This window comes from Gouania willdenowi, chromosome 12 (genome assembly GCF_900634775.1).
Source record: "Gouania willdenowi chromosome 12, fGouWil2.1, whole genome shotgun sequence".
Lineage (NCBI taxonomy): Eukaryota > Metazoa > Chordata > Actinopteri > Blenniiformes > Gobiesocidae > Gouania > Gouania willdenowi.
The window spans coordinates 5,589,371-5,601,088 of NC_041055.1; the positions used below are offsets into that span (position 1 = coordinate 5,589,371).

Sequence of the window (11,718 nt, forward strand, 5' to 3'; positions counted from 1 at the left end):
ACTGCACACTGATCACCTGCAGCACACTCAACTCACTCCACCACGCCATCAACACTCAACGATGCAGCTTTACTTTCAGATCAAAGCCAGCAGAAACGGTAAACTTTGGGATGACATTTGCACGCTACAGCTTCCTCCTCTTCAGGCGGTTGCTGGTGTTCAGGCTCATGGTGGTGACCTGGTTCTCCTCCAGCTCTCTGATTCTCTGACGTAACGCCCCGATCTCCTTGTTCTTCTCCTCCTGGAGGAACTGAAGCTTCTACAGTGACACAGAGACACGTAATGATTCATACCAAAGTTTCAGAAAAACACTACACGTATACATAGAATTGAGTAGCCTAATCCAGGGGTTCTCAACCTTGGGGTCAGGACCCCATTTGGGGTCACCAGAGGCCTTCAAGAAACAGAATATTTTTTTTTTAACAATTTGAGTCCATTTTTGCTTTTGTACTATTTTTCTGCAACTATACCAAACTTGCCATATTTTGACCTATTTTCATCACTTTTTTACCATATTTTGGCTTCTTTTAATGCATCTCTTATTTCTGCCACTTCTCCATCTAATTTTAATGCCTTTTCTGCACGTTTTTTTCTACTTTCAAAACATTTTCTGCACTTATAAACCCTTTCCATCAATTTTCCCACCTAATGTTGCTATGTTGACCCATTATTGTCACTTTTAACCTCTTATCGCCATATTTCATGCCAATTATTTGGCAGTTTAAACGAATTCTTCCAATAGTGACACTTTTACTAATCCACTCTAATTTATACTTTTAACTAATTCCTATGATTTTTGTTTAGAACTCACAACGGATCATTCTACATGCGCGTGCACGGATGTGAAAACCGTCTGGTTGATACGTGTTTTGATACTTTTAGCTTTAAAGTAAGGCTGGAACAAAGCTTTACTTCACTAAATTTGGTCCTCAAAAATTTAGAATTATCAAAAAAATTCCTGGTGAAAACCCTGCAATCAAAACCACTCTTTTTGCTTTGAAAGCAGGACAATGCAGCTTTTCCTAAAACTAAAAATGTGTTGCTAAATTATTGATTTTTCACTTTTTTTTAAATTTCTTGGCACTACTGCTTTTATATTCATAGTATGTATTTAGTTTTTTGTTAATGTGACACAAACAACAACATTCATTGACCAATTCATTAACAAAACCTGAAAGAGGAAATCAGGAAGATGAAAAATACCAAGACCCTTAAGCTTTTCAAATATGTGCCAAAATAGGGACAAAATAAAGGTAGCATAGCGTACTACGAAAACGCTTCGCAAGCAACTAATTCTCATGTTTGAAATTCAAGCCAATCTCGTCACATGTTCTCATGCTGGGAGTTCTTACCTTCTTGAAGACGCTCTGAGGAAGAAGGTTGGATCCATGTTGTTGTTGCTGCTGCTGTTGTTGGCTCCGCTGAGTCATGCTCTGAACTCTGGCTAACTTGGCACCAAACTGAAGGAAAACAAAGAACACACACACCAACATTATAGGAGATAATAAACAACTTACTAACGATACAGCTGTTTTTTTTTTTTTTTTTTTTTTTATAAATCTTTCTATACTTTTGGTGTTAATTCTGAGTAAATATGACAAAGTACAGTAACGCTGAGCATTACAATTATGGTTACATCTCTTTATTATGAATTATTATTGACAGTTAATAGTGTATGTAAAGGACACCTGCCTGTGATAAACTGTATTGTATATCAGCTTTTCCTGTGTGTTTGATCAATAATTGGTTTAATTTATTATCAGGGATTTTTTGAGTCTCCCTCCTGTGTCTTTGGTGGGCGGGGCTTAAGTTGCTCTTTTGATTATTTGATAGTTAATTCCCTACCTCCATCTGTAACTTTAGGACCTCACTGTGTCGCTCCCGTTCCTGGTCCTTCAGCTTTCTCCTCATCTCCTCCAGGTCCTCGTCCTTCTTCTGCAGCAGAGTCCGAACCTCAGCCTCTTTGATGTCCACTAAACTCAAGGAAGGGTCAAGTTTGAGGTTTAATGTCACAAAAACTAAGGCCCTGTTTACACGACAACGTTTTCTAGTGAAAACGCAAAAGTTTTGGCGGTGCATTTACACGGCAACATTTTGGCGCTTCAAAACGGGCCACAGAGTGGACGTTTTTGAAAACACTTCCCCCTCCTTCTCCGTGTGAACAGGGAAACAAAACTTACTGTCACAGGCATGCGCACTGCGGCTTTAATCAGACCTACAAAGTTAAACCTGACCCAGCCCGTAGCCGTGAGAATACAACCCAAACCAGAAAAAAGCCCATCTCTCCCACTGCTGCAGACACTATTCACATCCGTGCACAGCGTGCACATGTAGGCGAGTTTCTGTATACAACTGTAAACATGACAAACAGCTTCATGTGTCGCTACAGACGCTATGTACCAGTTTACTACATGTGACACACACAGCAACACGAGATATTTATGCATTTTATAACATAGCATATTAATGCCTCCATTCACCTCCTCAGTAAACATTTGTGTGTGATCTTGCGCTTATTGAAACGCATCACCTTCACCGCGCAGCGTCCGGGCAGAGTCCTACCAGAGTCCGTGTTAAAAAGATCAAAAATAAGCCCGGTTTGGTCAAATGTCTCTCAGTAGGAGTGCAGCTCTGTGATTGGTCAGAATTTGATGCAGACATGAAAAACGTCTGATCCAAGTAATGGTGAAGTAAAATCAACACTTTCTAAAGAGTGAAGCGCACAAACACTCTTACTTGTTTATTTTAGTTGATTGCAAAAATCGTACCTCCATCTATTGGCCTGGTATGCAAATTACATCGTCTTTTATGCTTTCAGCGGTCCCATGTAAAAAGAGATCGTTTTGAAAACGTTGCCATGTAAATGCGGAACTTTTTGGAAACAGAAGCGACACGTTGCTGTGTAAACAGGTCCTGAGTTAAATGATGTCAAACTTCTACATATTTCTATATAAAGTTTGTTTAAAGACCTGTGAAACACACAGTTCTTTATTTGAGTACAAAGTCAAGTGTGAATCAATGCATTTTCTCAGTCTCAGAAAGTCAAAGTGAAATGTGATCTTACACTGAGTGACAGCCTCTCTCTGTGCCTCCTCCACTTCCCTCCTGCACTGCTGCCTCACAGCCTGCAGCGCCCTCTGACGTCTGTCGTCCTCTGCTTTCATTTCCTCCAGCAGCCGCTGAACCTCAGCGTTTCCAGCCTGAAGCCGACACACAGGGAGCAGAGCAGAGAGCAGAGAGCCTGAACACTAGGAGGCACCCATCGCAATTTCCTGGCCAATCACAGATCTTTAAAAAGGCAGAACTGCGATCACGATTGATTTTTAAAACTGACAGTATACACCTTCAATGTGCCAATCTTATTTTTACGCCAAAACATTGAGCAACACCCGTGAAACAATACACCCTTGTTATCTCAAATATAAATGAAAACTATAGAACATTGCTGTCCAAAATACTAAATGACAATTTCCTTTAGTCTTTCATTTTTCACATTTTAAAAACAAACAAAACTTGTGCAACAGAATACACTGTAGACCTGTTTTGAGCTTTTTGTAAAATATAAAGTGCACAGCAGTATTTTGGTTTTACAAATAAAGAAAGTCACAAGGTTTGACGTAGATGTTAAATGAATAATCTATAGGACAAACTAACAAAACATCACCAATAGTGACCTGAGTTTTAAGTTTTTAAACTTTCAACTAGAGCTGGGCCTTTTGGACCAAAGCTTATATCTCAATATGTTTTCTCAAAATGGCAATATACAATATCAATCTCAATAACTTTAAGTCAAATAAAGTCTGACCAGAAATGTAAAATGCCACACAGACACATTTATTAACAGTTGATTTGGTTGATCAATTAAGGATACTTTGATCTGGGATGTCAGGCTTTGACATTTTTGGTCATGAATGTTAAATATTCCCATGCCAGTCAAGATTATTGTCAAATAGGCATCAGATTTAGAATCCCTAATGCCCAGAACCGTAGAGATGTGTTTTTCATTTTAATTACGTAACTTTTGGTTGGCTAATAACAAAAAAACAACAATTTTCTATAACACTAAAATAGGAAATATATCACCCACCCCTACTGCAAGAGCTTACAGCAGTGTTTTTCAAATGGGGGTCTGCGTACCTCTAGGGGTACGCGATGGCACTACAGGGGGTACTTTTGAGAGAGAGAGAGCGAGAGCGAGAGAGAGAGAGAGAGAGAAATTAACAAATAAAGTGTCAGTCTTGGTCCAAATGACCAGAAATTATAAAAAGAATAGAAATAAAATTTATTCAGGAGCGACTAAATCAGTGTTTTTCAATATTGGGGTCAGGACCCCATTTGGGGTCGCCTGAAATTTTTTGTAAATGTCATTTTTTATGTTTATTAAAACTACACTATATATATATATATATATATATATATATATATATATATATATATATATAAGCTGAAACATGATCAAAAACTAATTCTAGAAAAAAATATCTTTGGTGGGTGGGGGTCGCCATAAATTCTTGATATCAAAATGGGATCATGATCCAAAAAAGGTTGAAAACCACTGAATACTGTTTATTTCCACTTATTTACAAAACGAAATTGTTTAAAATGTGTGTTACATCACTCATTCATTCCATCATTATGCTCTATAGTTGTTTTTAAATAGTTTTCTAACCAAAGTGTTGCAGTCAGACAAAGGGGGTACTTGGAGTCAGAAATACGAGAAAGGGGGTGCTTGAGCCAAAAAAAGTTTGAGAACCACTGGTATACAGAATAAAAGCTCCTGAAAGTCAAAAATTCTACAAAAAAAAATAAAGTGCATAAGATTGGTGGAAAATATTGGTTTCATATAGGGCTGGGCGGTATGACCAAAAATGTATTACAGTATTTTTCTAAATTCTAACTGTATTTTCACAGCATTTTCTACCGGTTGAGAGATGAATGACTGCAGTAGATTGACTTAGGATGCTCTATTTTACTGTCATAATGAGTGAATATTGTAGAATAATTCCACACGAGTAATAATACAAGTTTGCAACAGCAGCCCAATGGCTCTTTGCCGTGCTAGCTTAGCTTTAGCATTAGCTTGATTTCTAGCTTTAAATGCTGCATACTCAGTGGTGTGGTGGTTTGTTATGGTGAATAAAGTAGTTTTGTTTGCAGCTCTACCACGACTTATTACCGCATTATAGGAATTACAAACTGCGATCCTTTGCTCTCTTTTTTTGTGTATTACTGCCTACATGCTAAGCTAACCGTGCCTCCGTGTCCATGAGTGTTGTTCTCCTGTAGCAGAGGCATGCGCACGCAGGCACATGCAGCTTCAGAGCTTTTATTTGCGTCTTTCTGATCCATTTACACGTATGATTTACACCATAACTAACACCAGAGCGCTACTGTTTACCTTCCTATTTAGAAGTGCAACTTTGAAAAGGGTCCGGTTTGAAACGCGCCGCAGCGTAGCGTTGCGAAAGCTGTGTAATCAAATACACCAATACGGCGGTATATTAAAAATTCATATCATAATGGAAATATGTACCGGTATTAGGTCTGAACCGGTATACCGCCCAGCCCTAGTTTCATATTCAAGTACTGGCAGATCCCCGATCCCCCAAAATCAGGGAAATCGGCGCCGATCAATTGGTGCATCCTTAGTTTCTACACATAGACTGGGGCTTACCTCGACTGCTCGCTCCTTTTGCTCTTTCAGGTTCCTTATTTCACTCGCCAGTCTCTCATTTTCTACTGAAAAGTGAAGAGTTTTGTTAATTTAACTAAAAATTAAAAAAAAAGAAATGTATTGACCAGCTTTTTATCCAAGGTTGTGCTTGTTTGGAGAGCAGCATGTATGTACGACTGGAAGGATAATGAGAAATTAGGAGCATAGAAATTAAACGTGGAGTTTATGCTTCTGCAGTTACCTCTGAGGTTGCATTGCTCCTGCAGTGTCAGCTGCAGCATGTTCACTGTTATCAGGAGGCTGTCCTTCTCTGAAACACAACCACCATGAAATACTTTAGAAATAAATACAACAAGGGAGATTAAATCGTGTGTGAGTGGGTGGCACGCAGAGAACAACTCTGACCAAAACAAGCTGATGACCCTGACTTTACGGTAGAAAAAGTAAAATGACATGAAATGTTTGTCCTGTCCATAAACTTCAGTTTACTTTAGAGAAGCGTCAAAGTCCAGCAGGGACTCGTTAACTGACGTATTGGTGTCAAAACTTCAGTTTTCAAACCAAATCTGGGCTGTCAAAGGTTCTGGTTTGGTCCACAAAGTGTTAGAAGAACATTAACCCCTAAATAAACATATTTATAATTCAATTCTGCTACATTTTGTTCAGTGGTTCTGGTTTAAATATGAAAATGAAGTGAATGTATTAATTTAAACCCCTAAATTATTAAAGTAAAAAAAAAATGATAGATTCTCAAATGAAAAACATGCATTTTAAGAATATATAGTTTTTTTTTTTTTTTTTAAGTTTGCAGCTATGGTTAAACAATAAAACGAAATATCCTAAACTTACGAGACTTTATCAATGAACTGCAATACTCATGAAAAATTATTTTCCATGATTGTTGGTCAAAACATCATTGAATGAATGAATGAAAATATCAGAAAGCGTTGGTTGACAAGTCGCCACTAGAGGGAGACATACACAAACTAAATCATATGAATTACTGGAATGTTCCAAGTTTTTCCTGGAAAGTCGTTAAACTGCCATGAGGCGCCTCTGGTTCTGTTGGGACTGAAGTTATTTACTCACTGGAGTGTGAATCTTTAATACTGATGAAAATATACCCCACTCTGTAAAATGTAGATTTTAATGCACAAATAAACAAACAGAGCAATAATATCAAAAAACAGTCCACTTTTCCTGAGGAAAGACCTCAACGTAAGCAGCGTCAAACAGTGACAAACATCTTAAAAGTATTAATTCACCTTTTTACATTCTAGTTGGGATTCCTTTCAGTTTTGAGTTTGTGTCAATGAGACTTTATCATTACATTACATTTTTAACGCAATATTTTTAACATGATTCTTTGGAAATCTAGTCATTTCTTTTAAAATTTGAAATACAAATTAAGTTTGATGATAACAATAAATTGAATCTTCAGGATGCAAGAAAGTTGAAAAATCATCAGAAAATTTTTATTGATCCTTAAATTAGTTATTTTTTTCTTTATTGGTCTTGCCGATCAGAGATCAAATGGCTGTTTTCAGAAATATATTAATATTGTCATTTTTTTTAAGAAAAATCTGCAATAAAATTAGAATACTCCTTTAGAAATCTAGTCATTTGTTTTATAAATTTACTGAGGTTGTGCACTGAATTTTCAGGCTGCAACAAAGTCGGAAAAGTATCAAAATGTTTTCATTTACCCATAAATTAGGGTGGTTTTTTTTATTGGAGTAGCCAATCAGAGATCAAATGGCTGTTTGCAGAAATATTTCAGGGCTGACTAATACTTCAAAGTTGTTTTCATGATCGTTTCATTTCCTTCCTTTACACAAGGGACTGAATGAATACAATGAGAACAGTTTAATCCACTGACGCAATGTCAGAAAATTTACATTTTCATCTCAAAAAGAATAATTATCTGCCTTCAATGCACATGAAAAATTATTTTCCATGATTGTTGGTCAACACAACATTGACTGAATAAAAGGAAATCTCAGAAAGCGTTGGTTGACAAGTCGCCACTAGAGGGAAACATACACAAACTAAATCTCATGAATTGTTGGAATGTTCCAAGTTTTTCCTGGAAAGTCGTTACACTGCCATGAGGCGCCTCTGGTTCTGTTGGGACTCGTTGGGAATGAAGTTATTTACTCACTGGAGTGTCTGGTACTGGATGGAATGATGAATACATTTATTAATGTGAAAAACAGAAACAAAGACGGTTTATTTTCTGCATGTGAATCCACACAGTTTGTCATCAGCAATTATCTTGAGTCTCGATCTTTAAAAGCTAAAGACCAAGTCAAAAACCTTGGTGTTCTGATTGACTCAGATCTTACATTCAGCAGTCAGATCAAATCTATCACAAAAACATCTTCTACCACCTAAAGAACATCTCCAGAGTGAAAGGTTTAATGGCTCAGAAAGATCAGGAGAAACTGGTCCATGCTTTTATCTCCAGCAGACTGGACTATTGTAATGGTCTTCTGACAGGAATCCCCCAAAAGAGCATCAAACATCTACAGCTGGTTCAGAACGCTGCAGCTCGGGTCTGAACCAGAACAAAGAGGTCAGAGCACATTACTCCAGTTTTAAAGTCTTTACACTGGCTCCCAGTCAGCCTCAGAATAGACTTTAAAGTTCTGCTGCTGGTGTATAAATCTGTGAATGGGTTTGGTCCAGAATACATCAGTGACATGTTAGTCAGGTATGAACCCAGCAGGTCTCTCAGATCTATGGACACAGATCAGATAGTGGAGCCCAGAGTTCACAGTAAACATGGTGATGCTGCTTTTAGTTGTTATGCTGCAAAGAAGTGGAACAAACTGCCAGCGGAGCTGAAGTCAGCATCCAATGTGAACATTTTTAAATCAAAGTTAAAGGCACTTTTTTTCTCTACTGCATATGATTGAGAGAGAGACTTTTTGTCATGTTGTTGATGTAATGATGATTTTACTGATGATTTTAATTGATTTTACTGATGATTTTAAATGTTCTTATTGATTTTAAACAATTGAATGTTTTATCATGTAAAGCACATTGAGTTGCCTTGAGTATGAAATGCGCTATATAAATAAATTTGCCTTGCCTTGCCTTGCCATCAGATTTCAAGTAGATTTATATTTGAGAAAGTGAAAGTTCAGAATACAGTTGTTAGAGTTTGTATGTGGTGTTTTAATTTGAAAAAGAATCCTAATTATTTAATTGATTGGTTTGATTTCTGCCCTTTCCTGCGCTCTATTTATTTCTGTGATATTATTGTAACTACTGTTCTGTATATCAGTGCATATTTGTATTATTTTGTTTACATTCTATTTATATTACTATTTACTATTTTTTTTTTTTTAAATATTTCCATTATTTTACTCTATTCTTTAAGGGCCTAACGGGGTACTTGTGGACATTATTTCATCATGTACATGTTCATGCACATAATGTCAAATACAAATCCTTAAATTATGTATTGTTTCTTTTTTTTTTTTTTTACTGTGCAAAATAAAACAAAATAAAAATGTCATTTTAATCACTATTTTTTAAATATTTTATTATTACTAAACCCCATTTTATTTCCAGGCAACCCCACATGGGGTCATGACCCCAAGGTTGAAAAACCCTGACTTAAAATGTTCAACTCTCACTTTCAGACAAACTCTTCTTTTTAGTCTGATTAAAATTAATTTTATATTTGTATTATTTTGTACATATTATATTTATATTATTGGTGTTTTACTATTTCTTCTCATTTTATTCTTTTAACCTATTTATTCTTCAAGGCCCTAACGGGGAACTTGGAGACATTATTTAAATATGTACATGTTCATTATGACAAATTAAAATCCTTGAATCTTTAAATGATGTAATTTTTTAACAGTAATAATGAAAAAAAAAATACATTTAAAAAAAACTAAAATAATAAAAATGTCATTATAATCAGTCATTTATTTTTATATTTTTATTATTAGTAGACATTTCAGGTGACCCCACATGGGTTCATGACCCCAAGGTTGAAAAACCCAGACTTAAAATGTCCAAATCTCACCTTCAGACTCTTCTCTTTAGTCTGATTAAACTTCATTTTAAATTTGTATTATTTTGTATATATTCGACTTATATCACTGGTGTTTTACTATGGTATTTTTTTCAATTTGTTTTCTATTTTTATTGCGTTATACTCTTGTTTTTATTCGTTTATTCTTTAAAGGCCAAACAGGGAACTTGGGGAGGTTATTTCATTATGTAGATGTTCATGCACATAATGACAAATGGAAAAAATCCCTGAATCCTTAAATTATGTATCATTTTTCATAAACTTTGCAAAATAATAAAAAATAAAAACATTTGAAAAAACTAAAAATATATTAAAAAATTCATTTCAGTTTTTTTTTTTTTTTTTTTTTTTACATTTTATTGTGACATTTCAGGCGACCCCAAAGTTGAAAAACCCTGACTTAAAGTGTCCAAATCTCACCTTCAGACAGACTCTTCTCTTTAGTTTGATTAAACTTCACCAGTCTGTTGGCATCTTCCAGAAGGATCTCCAACATGCTGTTTTTTCCGCTGACCTCTGTCATTTTCTGTTTGTACAAGTGAACAAGGGTTACTTTTCCACTCACGGCGAGACTTCTTTTACTGGGCTTTTGTTTTCAAGTTTGTTTGTTGAAGTTTTTTTTTTTTTTTTTTTTGCATTTTTTGTGCTGGTTTTGGAGCCATTTTACTGTCATTTTGCGTTTTTACTGTAATCATTTGTTATTTTAATTTATTTATGTGGTTTCTTATGTGTTTTCAGACTCAGTTTTGGCTTAAACATTAACCCTAACACTAACAGCAGCTTTCCAGTGAAGTTAATGTATAACAACTTAACTGTTGGGATAATCTGAAGCTGTGGGGGAGCAAATGTCATTAAATGCACAGTGAACAGTTTTTGCATTTTAATTTGAACTGAGGCCCCATAGTTGCTTATCTCTAGTGTATATTGAACATAATATTATTATTATTATTATTTTTGTCAGATAATTACATGAAATGTGCAAATAGTGAGGATTATATGTCATCTAATTGAGTATATTGTGTACAACACTGTTAAAACATTTAAACCTATTATTGAATAGAGGTGGGATGCTAAGCTAAAGCTATTCACAAGAGCTAATAATTGCACCATAAATCCAGAAACTCAAACCAAAAAAGGCCAATCAGAAATATAATGAGCAGTTTACATTCTTCAAAAACAAGATACTAATAATATTACCTAATTTATTTCTTCAACCAAAATCATTTTAAAACAGATTAGCTTAGCTTAATTTAGCTAACGTCACTCACCTGTTCCAGTTGCCCAAACTCCTCCATTAGCTTGTCGAGATGTACACAGTTCACCTTTGTCATGTTTCGACTACAAAACAAACTCAAAGTAAAGTAAAATATTCTGTTTAGTTAGTTTACACTTGGTAAAGCTAGCTACTGCACAACCTAAATCGAATTGTCCTGATTTAGGAATCCGAATGTCAGGTGACATTTAATTCAACTGCGTAACTATAAATGACGTCACTATCCCGTAACACCGCCATTTTGAATGTCCCTAATTTACTTATTTTGAATATTTTTTATTAATTGTGGGAAACATTTTATCCACAAGTGCAAACAACTAAGTATTTACCCAATTTTGTGAGTTTTATTTTACAAAAAAAGTGTTAGAACTTGATTAACTACAATGTTGTCACATTTACGATGCTATCATGCGTCATCGTACTTTTTAAAAAAACATTCATGTACATTTGTATTGCGTCTTATTATTTTCCACCCATTCATTTACTTTACACAAGATAAAATACAAAACCAAAACATTTGCTCTGCATTTGTTAATTTGTATATAAAACTCGTTGAGAATAATATTTCCTTTTGCTAATATTCTATATACTGCTACGGTCTGACACTTAATTTTCCATTACTAATTTTAGATTACGTCATGAATCTACACTCCAGACATTATTTTATCGTTTGTAATTATCAAAAAAAAAAATTCCAATACCCATATGTACGGAATT

At 35.3% G+C, this 11,718-nt stretch overlaps 1 protein-coding gene across 1 annotated transcript; it reads right to left on the reverse strand.

Annotated features, from left to right (window-relative positions):
- Positions 1-90: 90 nt before the first annotated feature.
- Positions 91-11,217, reverse strand: ccdc152 (coiled-coil domain containing 152). Its single transcript, XM_028463526.1, has 8 exons — positions 10,997-11,217; positions 10,149-10,254; positions 5,916-5,984; positions 5,675-5,739; positions 3,065-3,200; positions 1,846-1,973; positions 1,353-1,460; positions 91-259 (listed from the first exon to the last, which is right to left on the reverse strand). Exons 1-8 carry the CDS (start codon positions 11,057-11,059, stop codon positions 125-127), a joined length of 810 nt encoding a protein of 269 aa, XP_028319327.1. The 5' UTR covers positions 11,060-11,217; the 3' UTR covers positions 91-124.
- Between the last annotated feature and the right edge of the window lie 501 nt (positions 11,218-11,718).